A 17,418-nucleotide genomic window follows, 5' to 3' on the forward strand; every position below is an offset into this window, starting at 1 on the left:
ATGGTGTAGCTTTGGTTGGGTGTGTCAACTTCACCACACCTCGACAGAGTTTTTTTGGGGTTAACTTATATAACAATAACAAGATTATTTAGGTGTCGTTTTGATTTTATTCAGGGCCAAAGCACGATTTTATTGGTACAACGACTATTTTGTAGATTAGTTAAACGCAATATGTTTCAGACTCTTTTTTTGACTCCACCTGCTGGCTTGTATAAGCATCATGAGCACTATTAAAATGAACGTCATCGACTGACTGCTGGTTTGTTGAAGTGACACTGAAGGAAGGATCAGGGTGTCAACTTACGGGGTTTTATTTCAATAGGCTCATTCTGAAGGATTTTATCGTCTGATTTCTTTCTCCAAGCTTCGACATCGATCGTATTAAGTTTTCTGGATTTCAGACAGCGCGTGGTAAGAATATTATTGCTACATTGTATCATCACGTGGTCTTGTAAAACATAAAATACTGTTCAAAAGGTTTTTTACGTCAAATGATTGATATATTAAGCTTTTACAGTAGTAAAATATATGTAGCCGCTGTTATTTAGGCGGAAACTACGGTTACCATGGTAAATATTTGCAAGGGTGAGTGAGGGCAAGATATGTGAACATGTTCAAGATGACGTCAAAAAGCTTTCGATCACATCTTTTAGTCGTGACTTAGCCTGTTTCATAACTTAATTGGCTTCTAGTCTAAGTTATGTATTTATAACTTAATTGACTTCTAGTGTATTTTTAAAGATGAACTTGTATTGTAGGAAAATGGGAGCAAGATAAAGATAACACTTTCCTAAAATGCCCTCCTCCAGCCCCATTAGGAGTGGGACCTGCCGTCCGTCTGTGGCTTGTTTCAAAACCTCTGAGCTGCCTAGCTAGTAGCTAAACAACTTTTAGGCATTGAATGCAATTATGATGGAAAACAGCTTAGGCCTACTAGGTATTGAAACAGCCTGTTGTTGTTGTTTCAGATTGATTGCATTAAAGGGTTAGTTAAAATTTAAAAATGAAAATGGACTTTATGCACAGCTGCACTATTTCCTGAACTTTAGCCAGTTCCTTTGTTTCCTGTCTGCCATTATTGGACGAACTGATTAATCCAGGTGTTTCTGATTATTGTTGTTGGTCAGGCACACCTGGATTAATCAGTTTGTCCAATAATGGCAGACAGGAAACAAAGGAGGTGGCTAAAGTTCAGGAAGTAGTGCAGCCGTGCATAAAGTCCATTGTCAATAATTAACACACTCCCCCTTATGTTCTTCCATCCAAACCCGTAAGACTTTCGTTCATCTTTGGAACACAAATGAAGATATTTTTGATGAAATCTGAGCGATTTCTGTCCCTCCATTGACTGTCTACTACACAACTACCACTTTGGTGCTTCAAAAAGTTCACATCGTAAAAACTAATCCATATGAATTGAGCGGTTCAGTCCAAATTCTCTAAAGAGATTAAATCGCTTTGTATGCTGAATTTATATGATTAAAAGTAGGCTTTTCTACACATATAAACACTGATCAGCGAACATCCCAACCGAACCTGCTAGACCTGTGAGAATAAACTTAATTGGTTCTTGCGGAAGCTCAAACATGCTGTGTAACACGTGAATAAAATATTTAGTTGAACATGACAGATTGCATAACATTTTGGCAAATCTCATGCATCAGGGTGGACCAGTACGGAAAGTGTAGTTTATTTTCCACTTATATATTTAAATGGTTGCTTAGCAGAGTACATGGTGTAACAGTGTGTGGAGGGTTTGCTTGACTCATGCTGCTGGCAGTGTTGAGCTGAAACAAGAAGGAAGACATTCTTTTCCAGTCCGGCTTGAATTACACAGCACCATCCATGTTTTTGAATTTGTAAACATTATAAATAGCCTGCATACCATAGAGGTAGATACACAAGAAAGTCCTTCAATGTGCATGGTCTGAAAGTAAAAAGTTGACATTAAGGTTTTATGTTGTTCTTAGAGTTCTGTCACATATCCTGGAATAATTTGGTCCTTTAGCAACTGGCTATGACTCAGTTTATTTGCTCTTTAAAGATTGTGAATTTGTCAGTCACTCCTCCCAGCTCATGAAATGTAGAAACGCCTTTTCCCAGGATACTTTCAGTAAATTATTGACCGATTTACCCAGTTGAATCAGATTTTCCTTAGCAGATGTCACATGTTCATGCTGACCTCACTGTGTGGTTCTGTGTGAGCTGCTTTACATCTGTTTGATAAGAGGAAGTGCTGATCCTGGTGTACAAGTACTGCATTAACATGTAAAAAAACAAGTAGGCCCAATGTTCAAATTCCAAAATTTGACTTCCTTCACTTAAGCATAGGAAAACTTACTTGCTGAGGAAATGCTAGTTGTTTTCAAACCACTTACTGTAAGGCCTTTCATGGGCTGTGCCTTGTCGGCTGTTTCTTTCCAGGAAGACCGTTTTAAAATGTGGTTAATGCTTTTTTTTAGCTGTGATCACAACTGTGAGAGTGAAAGTGGCAGCCAACTAAGCGGGTCACGATTGTTGAGTAATCATCTTATTGTGGCTATTCGATTACACATTTGATTATTCTTTCTTGTAATATTTTTGAGATAGGCTAACCACAATAATTGTGCAGTTTAAATTTCAATCACATTTACCAAATAATATGAAAAAGAATGTTGGCTAAATGCATTTAGTCAAAAGGTATTCCCTCATATAAATTATATTATGTTATGTTATATTATATTCAAGGCTGGAAATGCAGGGTTCTGAGTCCAGGGAGTGAATTTCAAGGGGGGTTGGAGTTCCAGTTCAAATATTTAGTATTAGTAAGCCACCAAATAACATATTAGGCTTGCACTCGGAACATGAACAAAACAGAATTAAGTCGTTAATCGCAATAACAGTGGGTTCTACAAATATTGTATTCAGTGAACTATTGTTTTTATTTTGAGATGTGCTTTGGATAGTTTTCATGCTGAAAGAAAGAATCTGCTGGTACTTGGAGTTTATGATACCATGTATCCAGAGATTGTCCAGAGTCTTTAGAAAAAAATTAGCTCCACAGCATTAAAGTTCCACCATCATATGCTTCACAGTGGGGATGTGGTACTTTTCCACATGGCTATGTTTCTGTCCATGCCAAACCCATCTCTGGTGTTTTTCCGAAAAGCTTTAACACCTGACAAACTGTAGTTGCATGAGATTGCTGTTTGAGGTCACCATATGCTTTTTAATTGCAACCTTCCCAAACAAGTGGTGAGGTCTGATCATAGTTTTGGAGACTTTCTGACCCCAAGACCATGATTTGTGCAGCTCAACAACTTTTGTCACACATCATTACTGTATCCTCAGGTCTTTCCCACAGTGATGGATGACTATTAGAATTTGACCTGTGTTTCACTTCATATTTAGCTGTGAAGTGAAACAGGAAGTCATGACTTATCACTTAAGTGTTCCTGATTACTAATGTGAACATACCATATGGAATATATTTCTGTCAGATTTTTCCTCAGAATTTGTAGGGGTGCCAATAATTGTGAAAAATTGTGAAAAAAACATTTATTTAATTTATTCCACATTTCTTCAATTAAATGTTAGACTTTTTTAAATATTTTAAATATTATTACGCATTATATGAGAAGATGGGAGGTTGCCCAAAGTATTAAATGAAGGGGTGATTCATATATAAAAAAATAAAAAAAATAAAAAAGTTTTAAAATTTGTTTTATGATAAGATTTTTTTTCCTTTCAACTATTTGACTAATTAAATGTTAGATTTTTGTGAATATTTTGAATGAAAGACTAAGAGGAGAAACTAAACACTAATTTTCACAGTCAGTTTCGCTCATATTTAAGAGGGTGCCAATATTTGTGGAGCCTACTGTATTTAGTATGATCATTTATCATCAGCACAAAATGTATGATTGTGACAGGCCTACAACCAACAGATAATAACTACATACAGGCCTACATAATAATAGTGGCGCTTGCATAAATGAATTGAATAACAAGGAGATTGTACTCCCAGATAATTTATTTCCAAAAACTCTTCAGTTCATGTCTTTTATGCATGCCATTGTAGGGATTAAAATGGAAAGAAACCTTTCAAAACACTGGGTGTGGACTTGCACTGGGCGTAGGCGGACTTGCAGAGTGAATTCATGTCCACTTATCTGTGTCGTGCATCTGGACCTCTCAAAACCTCCCCAGCCACATTGCTATATTTACTACAGAAGTCTTGATGGGAAAAGACGTTGAACTTGAAGCAGGAAGGATATTCTTAGTTTAGAGCTCTCTCAGAAATGTTCTACTAGTCATTTTACATTTATGTCTGAATTGTTTTCAAAAATGAAACTCGCTGAACTTCTCACACCTGCAATGATTTATTAAAGGGGTGGTAAAATGCCCTTTTCACAAGATGTAAAATAAATCTCTGATGTCCCCAGAGTGTGTGTGTGAAGTTTTAGCACAAAATACCCCCACAGATATTTTTATATGGCATGTTAAAGTTGTCACTTTTTGAGGGTTTGCAAAAACACACCGTTTTGTGCCTGGCCCTTTAAATGCAAATGAGCTGCTGCAGAGGGCGGGGTTTCAAGAGCTCCTGTGTGTGTTAGCAGCTGCGATTACAGCCCTGTCCCAAATGGCACACTTCATATGTACTTTCGGCCTTGTGGACTTACAATGGCTGCTGCGTGTCCGTTAAGTCCGTGAGACCGTAGGGTGTCCCATTTGTCATTTTGGCTCTCAGAAGGGTGCTCGCGAGCACCCCCTCTGCGGTCGATTTGCGCCCTCTATGCGCACTTTTGCCAAGCCCGCACTGATGCGCACTCCGCAGCAGACTTCTTCCTGACATGCAAAGCGGCTTTACGTCACAAAAGTGCGGACTCAGAGGAAGACCACGAGTGCTTAGGGTGCCATTTGCGACAGGGCATTCCTCACGCAGACATGCTAAAATGACAGAAACTGTTCTGCCTTTAATGTTAAAACGGAGTCAGACAAAGATGGAGAGACTCAAGCAGAAGTGACAACATGTAGAATGCAACAGGACGTCTCTGAATGTTTAGTTGATGAATATATGTTGCTGATGTGGAGTTATATCTTCAATTAGGATATTCTGTCATGGTAATCTATAAATCGCTTGTATAGAGAGCCTAAGTCCCTCCCCTCCGCTTCCGGCTCATGGGACCTTATTTCGGAAAAAAATATGTATGGTAGTCAATGGCGAGAGACAACTTATCTTTTTATTCCGTCTGAACTGTGCCCTGAATTACACATATGATGTTTGTCAATTTAAAAGATAATTATGAAAGTCAAGAAAGTCATGAAAATTGCTCAATGAACTACATCTCTCGTCTCGCACTGTACGTCACCGTTGCTCGTATATGTGCAGTCTGGTACAAAACACTCAGGCATGACGGCGTAACGTTATGATTATAACGTAAGACTATAGAAAAAATTACAGACGTTAGCTTCAGTAAAGTTAGTTTCATTCATTGAGAGAAAAGGTATGACGTCACATGTGCGCCTTTTGGGTTTGTAGTCTTTGTAATTATGTATTTTCAGAGTCTTATACCTCAACAGTTTTACATCAAACTGCGACTTTCTTGACTTTAAAATGTATCTTTAAAAAAAAAAAAAATTTGCAAACACCATATGTGTAATTCAGGGCACAATTCAAGCGAGATCAAAATATTTGTTGTCTCTCGCCATTGACTACCATACAATATTTTTCCGAAATAAGGTCCCATGGTGGTCCACCGGAAGGGGAGGGACTTAGGCTCTCTATAGGAACTGTTGTGAGATGCACACAGAGTGACTTTCTATTGCATGTGAAAAGACAGATGCTAAAGTTTGAGCTGACTCACAAATGTACTCTTATACAGCAACTTTTCCTCTTCTCAACATGGACTGCGTGTTCCCGGGGGCGGGGTTTATGTACATTTTAGGGTTTGTGATGCCACTAATGTCGTGTAGTCCCTACCAGCCGTTTGCTGTAGTTCTTTTCTTTAGAAGCAAATATCTTCCTTTGCTTTGAACTTTGAGCTTTGTAACTTTGCAGATGTTGTTTATGCTCAAACAGCAACATTTCACACTAACTAAAGTTAGAAAAGTGAAATCATAATCAACCACCCCTTTAATTATTTTCCCTGTTTTCTCACTTTAATAACTTAATTCTAGAACAATTGGAACCGGTAAAACCACTGACAAATTTCATGATTAGGAAAGAAAAATTCTTACAAAAAAAGAAAAATAGTTAGAAAGGTATTACAAAAAAAGTATCTAGTATCTAAGTATCTAGGTAAGGTTCTTGACAATCACCTGAGTTTTACAGATAATACAGATTTTATTTTTAAGAAATGCTGACAACGACTTGGTCTCCTCAGAAGACTGAACTGCCTGGGTGTCAGTGCTCAGATTATTGAGCTAGTGTATATCTCACACATTGAAACTAGTGTTTTAACTTTTCATCTCTCTGCTTGGTTTGGCCATTTAAACTGCAAGCTTAAGAAAAAGCTTAACAGGATAGTGTCAATGGCTAGTAAAATAGTTGGAAAACCACAAAAACACCTGACCCAAATATACATTGACAGAACGAGGAAGAAAGCTAGGAAAATTACTGTAGATAGTACTCACTCACCCCCTCTCTAGCGAGTTTGAACTTTTGAAGTCTGGGAGGCGCTCTGGCTAAAAGTACTTAAAAAAAATATTTTATTCCAAATGCCATTAGCATCCTTAATCAAATCAAGTGACAATAACAAATGAGCTGTTATCTTAATGTATTTAAGTATATTTATTCTCATTATGATAGTTTACATTGTATCTTTTTTCTATTTATCCAGAAATATTTCCTTATTATGTTTGAGACGTTGTTTGTATGTTTATTTGTCTTGTACGTTTGGTGAGCCAAAGAAAAATGTCCACCCCGGTGGACAATAAAGAATTCTTACATTAAATGTAAGAAATTTACAAACAATTGTTAAACATTTGATTACGATTAAAAACTATTTTTAAGAAATCTTCAAAGTCCTTTAATTGAATGAAAGTCACAAAATGCAAAGCAATTCACCTTTGGCTAAGCCCCGTCCCCCTTAGTTACTGTTGCTACGTCCGTCAACTTCATCTGGGCTCTGGTTTGGTATCAACATGGCTTATGCTGTGACAACTCTTCCTGCTGAAATTTTATCAAACTTTTATAAAGCAGCAAATAAAGTGTCCGATAGAAAGGGGCTGCAGTATGCGTTCGGGGCTATATTCAAGACATACCGGTGAAACGCAAGCAACAACAAGGCATCCAAATAGAGGCAAAATCATAACGGTCACAGTCAAAAAATTAACCACCACATATCCTAATCGAGACAGAGGCTGGGACTAACAATATCAAGGAGCAACACTGTTCATGCAAAGCTTGGTAGGTCTTATATAATCGTTATTACAAAGCAAACGGACTACGCGAGTATAAAGTTGTATTTATTAGCAGCGTGTGCTAGCGTATCAACAATTAGGGTAGAGAACCGAAATCATAACCTAAAACTGTCTAACTAGTATAACTTCACAGTAAGGTTAAAAGCACTTCGGTGTTGGGAAGGGAAAAAAATGGACACCCCCCTCCAACCTCTCTGGGAAACGCGTATCTGTGTTACAAATGCCCCAGGCACAACGTTTAACCATATTTTTGATAAAACTACGACGGTAATAGCCTGCCGAGACCAAAAATATGAGACACCTGTGTTAAAGTCAATGGAGCGCTGTGAAAAAGTGTTGGACCTCTGTGGGAGCTCGTTCTTGGCTGCGCTGTGATTAGTCAATCTACATTCTAGGGCGTGGCTTAGCCAAAGGCGCATTCAGGTACATTTTGAAATGTTTCAAGTTGGGAACTGTTGTAAGATGACTACAGTACAGAGTGACATGCTATTGCATTTGTGTTACGTAGCTTGTAAAAAGAGGATGCGTCAGCTTGAGCAGACTCACAAATGTGCTCTACTACAACAAATCTTCCTCTTCTCAACATGGACTGCATGTTTTGCGGCGGGGTTTATGTACATTTTAGGGTTAGTGATGTCACTAACCCGGGAGGAGTGTCGTGTAGTCCCTACCAGCCGTTTGTTGTTGGCCTAGTCCTTAAAAAACGATTTCTTTAAAAGCAAATATCTTCCTTGCTTTGAACTTTGAGCGTTGTAACTTTGCAGATGTTGTTTATGCTCAAACCGCAACATTTCACACTAACTAAAGTTAAAAAAGTGAAATCGCAACCAGTACCAACCACCCCTTTAAGGTGTTTAGATGATATCTAAATTTCCCCCTTGGGGATAAATAAAGTTGTTACAGCAGCATAAACAAACAAAACAAATATTACATTTAAGAAGATAATTGCAACTATGCATTTCAAAGATAAATTATGTAGGGAGACCAAATAACATAACAGATAACCTATAATATATTTTAGGGCTGGATGGGATAATTTTTGTTTAACCAAGTTTTCTTGGTTAAAATGGGTAACACCTGATTATTTGAGTACTTGTAAAGAATATATTTTTGTTTTGGTGCACATCTGATTTTAACTTTGGTTGCATCTGCACTTTAGTTTCACAAATGGTATCTTATCTACCCAACAGGAGTTAAAGCAGCATGTCAAGGTCAGATTTCCCTCCGGGTTACGATGATTCCCGGCTGCTCTCAAACCCTCAGCCTGGGGGAGGTTACCCCGCTTCTGCCCCTCCTTATGGCTTCGGTGCGTATGGGGGACAACCGCCTTACCCACAGCCCAATGATCCGTACCGAGGTCAGCCCCCACAGCCCAATGATCCGTACCGAGGTCAGCCCCCACAGCCCAATGATCCGTACCGAGGTCAGCCTGCGGGATACCCGCCACCAAGTCTACCAGTCATCCCTGTCATTCCATCTGGTTTAGGCAAGTTGTATTATTTCTTATATCTAGTAAATCTTCACTTGTATAGCCTTTTAGTATCACTGTGTTCATGCTCCTGAAACATTTAAGAACTATATTTGTTGTCCTCCAGGCCAGCTTACTATGTTGTTTACAACTTAGCAAAGTGGTTTAGGATGTGGTTCATTACTTAAATTAGCACAACAACAAAAAAAATCAGGAAATGTAATTTTAGCAGATCATAAACCGGGGCATTGAATTTAATTTAATTTACACTGAAGTCAACATTTTTCATAATGTATTCCCTGTATTATAGCTCTAACCAGATTAGTGTTGTTGGGCCAGTAATATAGTGTTTAATTATGGGTATCTGGAATACTTTATTCTCATTGGTCAGTCGCAGCTGTGGTAAAAACATTTTTTTTAATGACACTATACAATTATACTGTTGTCCCTGGCAACCGATTTCCTTATTTTGAATTTTCATGTCTTGTATATAACTCTGATCTCTTTCTTGCAATTTAATAAAATAATTTAAATGTCCATTTATTTATTTGGTATGAACTTTTGCAAAAATAGTTGCTGGCTGTACCTTGTCACTTTAAAGACTTCGCCGGGGTTTATTTTGACTGCACATTATCCTTTACATAGTTGGCACAAATAATCCTAACAGAGTTTCCACACTCTCACTAGTTTATTTAATTTGTCCACTAACATAGTGGACATACATGCATCACATGAGAATTTTGCCTCCCCCTTTCATGAAAATTCCTTCCACATCTCAAATGTTCAATATTCACGGATTTTTGGAATATAATGGCCAACTCTTGTTTAACATATTTATTTGCTTATCTTTGCTACTTGTGCTAATTTCATAACTAGCATTTAATGTATTCAGACTATTAAAATGTTCACACTTTTTGCATAATTTAATACAATTGGAAATGACACACAATAATAGCACATTCGATTTGTTAGTGATATTTGATTTCTCTTGATTTACATGTCTCATATTTCATCTAAAAAATGCTCTTCACTGGCACTGTAAACAAGTACACTAACTTTAACAAACCATATTGGGTAAAACTATTTAGAAATGACACCCAACTATCATTTAAAAATGTATATTGATTTAAATGTCACACAATAAATATTACTTACTATTTTAATCTTTGTTTAGATGATCATGGTTTTAAGCTTCATACGATGTAGTTTTCACTGAAAACATGATTGTTACAGGTGACGATGAAGGATTTACCACCACAGATGGATTCGAGAGTACAAGTGTTCGTCACAGTTTTATACGGAAAGTAAGGAACCATTTTTCTATTATTAGCATCATCTTCAAAGTAAAAGAGTTTTATGAGAACGCTGTTTTTTAAGATTAAAGAGGCCATATTATGCCCTTTTACAAAGTCTTGATATAGTATTTGGGGTCTACTAGAATAGGTTTTCATGCTTGATTATTCAAAAACACCTTATTTTTTCACATATTTTGTATTGTTGCAACACCTCTCTTCCCAGTCTGTCCGCAACCCTCTGTTTAGTTCCTCTCTCTATGAAGCCCCTCCTACTTGGTCAGCGGGATCAATTAACTCATTTTGGAAATGTCATGCCCTTTACCATAATCACACCTTTCAGCTTCTAACAATGGTGTCAGTTTTGCCTAATTAATTTGATAGATCCGGGTGGAAAATCGGCATCTCTTGGACAGTTAAGCCCCTTTCACACAGCGCATTGATCCTGGGAAGTTGCCGTAAAATTGCAAAAACAACTTTTTGCCGTAAGAGTGCCTTCTGTGTGAACGCAAACACGTCCCGGGATTAATGCCGGGATGGGGACCTAGTTACATTGCTGGGATCAGTCCCGGAACGCGCCCTGTGTGAACAAAACCCAGGACCAATGCCGTAAGGGGTGTGTCGTAGCACGTGTCATCGCACGGGCCTTTCTACAACCTATGTTATGGGGAACGAGCCACTCGGCAAACCCAGTGGCGCTACTGGGGAGTATGGACTCATCTCCCTGTAGAAATGACAAAGAGTTATCAGCAGAACTGACATCTGGCAGGAGTTAGCACATCCTGACGTCACGTGTCTTTACGGGATGTGTGTGAACGCACTCACAGATTCCGGAAAATCACTGGCAGTGTGAATGAACCAAAATCAAACGTTCAACATTATCCACGTATTTTCCGGAATCTCTGTGTGAAAGGGGCTTTATTTAAATGAGGAATATTGTTCGTTCCCGAAAGAAAACTCAAGACTACAATCGAAACGTTTCAGGGAGTTCATAAAAACTGAGTTTACTAATATAAAGAATAGCTCCCTTTGGAGTGGGATTTGTAACTTTGCAGACCTTTTTCATGCTCAAATAGAAACATGAAAGTTGACCCTGTAAAAAGGCATAATAGGTCCTCTTGAATTAGAATTGTGTGTGAATATTATAATGGAGGATAATGTTTCCATTGTGTTTTGCAGGTTTACCTGATCCTTTCTGCTCAGCTTCTTGTCACAGCTGCCGTCGTGGCTGTTTTCACATTTGTGTGAGTCTCTGTTCTTGGTGTGGTTACTTCATGTGCTTTGTGTTCACAGAAAAAAAAAGGTTAAACGTTATCACTGCTTGTTTAGGTACACTTTGTGATTTAACTCAGATGTGTGTTTTTGTTCATACAGGGAACCCGTAGGAGTGTATGTGAGGAAAAATCCAGCCATTTACTGGGTTTCATAGTAAGAATCTTAGACATTTGTTTGTTCACATTGTCAAATACTTTACATTTAAAACATTAAATGCAAATGTTGAATTATATTTTTTTCCAGTGCTATCTATTTTGTCACACACATCGTACTGGTTTGCTGTAAGGGACCCAGGTGAGATGATCGCTCCTTTTCTAAATCAACCTCATAGCAGCTACTGCTCATAGTTTAGTGACACAAAAATCATACCACAGTATAAACAAAAAACTGATTTAATCTAAAAACTAAAGCCCTCATTTAAAAAAAGCCACTACAAACATAAGTTGTCATGTGAAACAAAGGATTTAGCATTTGCTCTGTCACTTTTTAGGAGGCGTTTCCCATGGAACCTGATCCTGTTGGCCATTTTTGTGAGTTGGGAAATTCACTTCGAATTAATTAAGTGGAAATGTGGCCAAACCTGTAATGGCCAATATTGTTTTTTCATGTAATGGGGTGAAAGTATTAAAGGGATAGTTCACCCACAAATCAAAATTCTGAACACAAAAGAAGACACTTTAAAGAATGTTGGTAATCAAAAAGTTGACGGTAGCCATAGTAGGAAAAAAACTATGGAATACCGTCAATGGCTACCGTCAACTGTCTGGTCTTTTCTGTTAATCAGAAGAAAGAAACTCTTACATGTTTGGAACAGCTTGAGGGTGAGCAAGTGATCTAAGGTGGACTATGCCTTTAAGGACGTTACATAAAGTCTTTGAATAACATTGCATATTTTGTTTCATTTTAGACACTCGCCTTATCGTTCATGACTGGAAATATTGCAAGGTGAGGCATGTCTCACACACGATGAGATACAGTGGGTGGGGAAAACAGTAAAATAGCATGACTATGGCATGAGGACTGTCGACAGTGTTTCAATGGATATACTGTATTTACATTCTTTGTCCATGTGATAGAATGATAGAAAAGTTTTGTTTCCACCCCCCTTTTATGCTTTGCTGCCACCAATGTATTTTAAATATTTGATACTTGCCTGGTAATGGGTTTCCCAGACTGGGGTTCTATTAATTAAGCTATTAATTGAATCCTAAAAAAGTAAAAAAATAAAATAAAATAAAAAAGTTTACCTGCATGTCATGTGACCGTCAACCGAAATCAGAGAACTCTAAAATTAGATTATTTATTTATTTATTATTATTGACCTAACTTATTAACTTAAATACTTTAAGTAAATATATTGGGTCAAAGAGGATCAGCTGACACAAAAAGTTGTGGAATCCCTGCATTGCATGTAAATATGAAATTACATCAATTTGTAAATTTTGATGTGTTTGAAAGACAAAAAGCCTTCCAATGACAGGAATACGTGGTTACTCACTGAGTGATAAATACAATAATGATTAATGTATTTGTCATGAGCTGGTATATGCAATATGTTGCATTATTGAAAAAACACTTCTTAAAACTGCAATGATTTCTGTAAATCCAGTGATTAAATGCTGTGTGGGTCTCAGTATTCAATGATAGGCTTACGACTTAGTGGCTGGACTGTGTGCAATTCCACAAACCTGGAAGAGGCTTTTTTAGAAAGTAAATTTAAAAGATAAAAAAGTTTTTTTGTTCAGTGTGAGAATAACATGTAATCAATAAAAAAGTAACTGTAGTCTGATTAAAAGTATTTTAAAACGTAATATAATGTGATTACAATTACTTAATTTTTGGAATCTGATTATGTAATCCACATTACATGTAATCAGTTACTACTACAATAAGTACATTGGGTATATACATGTAAAAGAGGACTAAAATAAAGTGATCAATTTGTGTTTGCAGTTATTACAGTACTAAGGCAGTGTTCCTGGCCCTGGGCATCACTGTTGTCGTGTGCGTTGCGGTAACAGTCTTCTGCTTTCAGACTAAGGTGGGGTGCATATTAAATATGAACGACAGCAGCATGATTAAAGCCTTGTGTCAAAGTGTGTGTTAACATGCTTTTCTATTCTTCTATAGGTGGATTTCACTAAATGTGCAGGCTTTTTCACCATACTCGGAATCGTGGTGTTTGTGACCGGCATCATTACGGTCATCGTGCTGTCATTCAAATACGTAAGCATGACTTTGCGTCTTGTGTTTGTACAAAAATTGTAATTTGTTCATTTAACTGTTGTTTTCTTCGTTTGTTTTTCAGGTCCCATGGCTTCACATGCTCTATGCAGCTATAGGAGCCATTGCATTCACTCTGGTATGTCAATTCACAAATTCAGTTTCACCTTTTTTTTTTGGAAGACTTTGGTTCTGCATGGGAACATTGTTCACTCTTTCCATCCTAAAATCACTTCTTTGTGTTTTTGTGTTTTTAAATATTAGTTTCTGGCCTATCATACCCAGCTGCTCATTGGGAACAGGAAGCTCTCCATCAGCCCAGAGGAGTATGTGTTTGCTGCTCTCTCCCTTTATGTTGACATTGTCCAGATCTTCCTCTTCCTCCTGCAAATTATCGGATTTGCGGAAAGATAGAAGCTTCAAGCTGGCGGATGGAGCTTTTCTGTACTTTCATAATGGCTTTACTGTTTATTCACAATGCAGTGTCTTCTCGGTCAATTCCCAACCAATATATACTCAAATAATACTGAACTTGTAAAATATATCTAGCATTATACTGATCAAACAAAGGGATGAATATAATTTACATGACTAATTATTTATATTAACTAACCATATGCATACATTCTGATACAATATTATTGAGATTACGTAGCCATTCCTGTGTTCTGAGGTCCATGTCAGGGTAATGGATGCTCACTTTTAGAAATGGGTCTGTATTATGCAAATTTCTACTGTAGAGACTTAGATATGCTGTGTTTACTATTGATGTTACACGGGTGTGGTACATTTTGGACAAGGGTATAGGTTTTCTGCTGTGTACATACAATCTAACTGTATTTCAGTTTAGGAATTTAGAGTATTTATTGCACATACATTTTATATAGAATATAAATCTATATCTACAATTTTTTTGCTTTAGCTTTGGGAAATGTTTTCAATTTGATACTACACTTATATAAATGTCACAGATTGTTATGTACATTGGTGCCTTTTCCATTTTTGTTCAGCGCCAAAAATACACTGTAAATAAGTTGTTATAAAAAGTGTTAACTACATCTAAATAAATATGTCATATATTAGAATGATATAAATGTAAACGTGTATTTTCTGTCACAATGTTCTCGGAACAATGTGGCTGAAGTTTTATATGTACCGGTAGTCATTATTGTGAGGATGTACACGATTAAAAGGACCACGAATATTATTCAGTTATTTCATTGATTTTTTTAATCGATAATATTGGTTGTATTCTGTATGTTTATGATCAAGCATGGTAATGACTGCAACTACATCAAAATATATGAAAGATTTCAAACTGAAATTCATAAATATTTCTTTTGCAAACCTAAATACAAAGTCTTCATCAACTCCTTGTTTATAAGATCAAAAGGTCCACCATAATAAAGGCTTGCTTTCTACAATGTCTTTGTTATATTCTGCATGGTTCACTGTCTCCATGGCAACCTGATGATAAGTGCTGAATGAAGCCATTCTTTAGTACAATCGAGTCATTACACAGAAGTAGAGCTTTCACTGGATCCTTTTTTCTGGGGTGGGTTGTATCGGGTAGTCTCGTAATCTCCATCATTAGATCTCTTCATTCTCTGTCTGATTTTTAGCTGCTTCAGTCGGTTCTTATCCACCTGTCTCTTTGCCAGAATAAAACCGATGATTCCAGCAGGCATGCCAATCATCCTAGGAAAAACACTTCAGTGTCAGTTGCTACTCAATTCATAGATTTTCAGTACTGTTTTAAAAGAATTCAAACATGCAATTTAAGCTGCTGCACTTACCATGCGTATCCAATCTTCATCATTGGATTTTTTGCCTGCCTTTTGGGGATGTACTCAGGCCTGTTATCTTCCTCATCCTCCTCCTCCTCCTCCTCTTCTTTCTTTTGTTGATTGGTCTTATTTTCAGGTTCAGCTCCTTTCTGTGGTTTCAGAACTTTTGGAGATTCCATCTTGGTGATGGTTTGTAAGGCATAATGTCCACAGTGTAGAGCTCTGCTGTGCAAAATATTCTCCTGCAGTCTGGGACGGGTCTGCTCAAAGTGTGATCCTATCCACAATGTCCTATTTGATACCTGATACAAACCTGAAAAACAAATGTATATAGGTTGCTAAAGAATTTTTAAAGGGATAGAATACCCACATTTCTAATTCTGTTATCATTTACTCACCCTCATGTTGTTCCGAACCTTAAGACTTACGTTCATCTTCGGAACACAAATGAAGATCTTTTTGATGAAATCTGAGATGTTTCTTCTGCCATTTGACAACTAGACAACTACCACTTTAACCCTTCAAAAAGTTTATAAAGAAATCATAAAAGTAATCCATATGAATTGAGCAGTTTAGTCTGAAGGGACACGATCGCTTTATATGATGAACAGATTTGATTTAGGCTTTTATTCACATATAAACATTGATCAGCCAACACAACCAGAAGCTCAACTGAACCGGCTTGAAACACAAGAAAGAACCTCATCGGTTCTCGTATGTCAAGCGAACATGCTTGAGCTTCCATTTATCATAACTGTTGTGTGAGTTAATGAATGTTTATATGTGAATAAAAGCCTTGATTCTATCTCTTTATGAACTTTCTGAAGCATTAAGGTGCCAGTTGTGTAGACTGTCAGTGTCAATGGAGGGATAGAAATTGCTCAAATTTCAACAAAAAGATTTTCATTTGTGTTCCGAAGATGAACGAGCGTCTTATGGGTTTGAAACAACATGAGTGTGATTAATTAATGATGGAATATTCATTTTTGGGTGAACTAACCCTTAAATTAATAATTTTATTGAGCCTACATTTATTTTCTAGGCAGGTGCTTTCTTACCGTACTGATCTACTACAGCACATGGTTTATGAACTCCAATGTGTAACATAAAACAAAATAACAACGGAATGTTGAGCCACTAAGAAAGAAGGTATGCAGAGGAAGCATCTGATCAGGTTAGTAGGTGTATAGGTGTTGGGTGCAGATGATGTCAGCAGTTGAACTATGGAAGCTAGTTTCTACCACGAATATATAATATAAGGTAACTGTGACTTTATTTCACAATTATGACTTTTTGCATGCAAGTGGGAGTTTATATCTTAGTGAGGGAAAAGTCATAAATTGTTTGCAATTGGCAGTAGTTTTTATCTCGCAATTCTAAGTAACTTGCGATACAGATTTTTCCTCCCCGCAGAGTTGTGAGATATTAACTCACAATAGTTAGTCTTCTCAGAGTTCTCGATACACATATTTAGCTTAACCTGTTCTTTGCATTCATTCAGTGGATAGTAACGTTAGATTATTGCTGCATGAATGTCAAACTATCAAGGTAAGCTGCAAATACATCTTTAATTTAAATTCGTAGCGGTTTGAAACATTCTTTATTAGTAAAACAAGAATGTCCAGCCAATACATTCGTATGTATAATAATTTAGAAATGTAATTATTTGTAAACCTGTTTACCTACCTTGCAAAGTCGACCTCATCAGTTTCCTATACGGCGCAGCCATCTTTGTTGTGTAAGGAAGAGAAGGCGTGCAGGAATGACGTCAAACCCGGAAGTCTAATTCGACAGTGGTTCTCTCGAGATTTCCCTAAAGCTTGTACTGGTAAACATAACTAATCTACAACATAAACTGCACGTACTCACACCCCAAACTATATTATCTAGTTATATATCAGAAACGTACATTTTCAAAGATGAACATAATAACTGCTTCAAAATTCGCTTTTCTGGTGTGTGTAATTGA

General features: G+C 37.1%; 2 protein-coding genes across 3 annotated transcripts; one reads left to right on the top strand and one right to left on the bottom strand.

Moving 5' to 3' along the window:
• The first annotated feature begins 273 nt into the window (after nt 1–273).
• On the top strand, nt 274–15,086 carry tmbim1a (transmembrane BAX inhibitor motif containing 1a). Of its 2 annotated transcripts, XM_079628964.1 has the most exons (13): nt 274–411; nt 8,595–8,761; nt 8,795–8,890; nt 10,106–10,176; nt 11,344–11,408; nt 11,539–11,592; nt 11,683–11,733; nt 11,930–11,969; nt 12,347–12,384; nt 13,393–13,480; nt 13,570–13,665; nt 13,748–13,801; nt 13,927–15,086. In XM_079628964.1, exons 2-13 carry the CDS (start codon nt 8,608–8,610, stop codon nt 14,074–14,076), a joined length of 957 nt encoding a protein of 318 aa, XP_079485090.1. In that variant the 5' UTR covers nt 274–411; nt 8,595–8,607; the 3' UTR covers nt 14,077–15,086. The 2 variants fall into 2 exon arrangements, with proteins under 2 accessions (XP_079485090.1, XP_079485089.1); XM_079628963.1 differs by having other exon boundaries at nt 8,595–8,890.
• On the bottom strand, nt 15,072–17,316 carry LOC307007209 (uncharacterized protein). Its single transcript, XM_079628971.1, has 3 exons — nt 17,136–17,316; nt 15,459–15,762; nt 15,072–15,360 (listed from the first exon to the last, which is right to left on the bottom strand). Exons 1-3 carry the CDS (start codon nt 17,176–17,178, stop codon nt 15,177–15,179), a joined length of 531 nt encoding a protein of 176 aa, XP_079485097.1. The 5' UTR covers nt 17,179–17,316; the 3' UTR covers nt 15,072–15,176.
• Between the last annotated feature and the right edge of the window lie 102 nt (nt 17,317–17,418).

The sequence above is a fragment of the Phoxinus phoxinus genome, assembly GCF_949152265.1.
Source record: "Phoxinus phoxinus genome assembly, chromosome: 11".
NCBI lineage: Eukaryota > Metazoa > Chordata > Actinopteri > Cypriniformes > Leuciscidae > Phoxinus > Phoxinus phoxinus.

Coding starts and splice junctions, on each gene's coding strand:
- tmbim1a (XM_079628963.1), top strand. CDS start 8,608: ATGTCAAGGTCAGATTTCCCTCCGGGTTACGATGATTCCCGGCTGCTC. Junction 11,734..11,929: donor GTTTGCTGTAAGGGACCCAG/GTGAGATGATCG, acceptor GTCACTTTTTAG/GAGGCGTTTCCCATGGAACC. Junction 11,970..12,346: donor TGATCCTGTTGGCCATTTTT/GTGAGTTGGGAA, acceptor GTTTCATTTTAG/ACACTCGCCTTATCGTTCAT.
- LOC307007209 (XM_079628971.1), bottom strand. CDS start 17,178: ATGGCTGCGCCGTATAGGAAACTGATGAGGTCGACTTTGCAAG. Junction 15,763..17,135: donor GATGAGGTCGACTTTGCAAG/GTAGGTAAACAG, acceptor TTTGTTTTTCAG/GTTTGTATCAGGTATCAAAT. Junction 15,361..15,458: donor ATGAAGATTGGATACGCATG/GTAAGTGCAGCA, acceptor TGTTTTTCCTAG/GATGATTGGCATGCCTGCTG.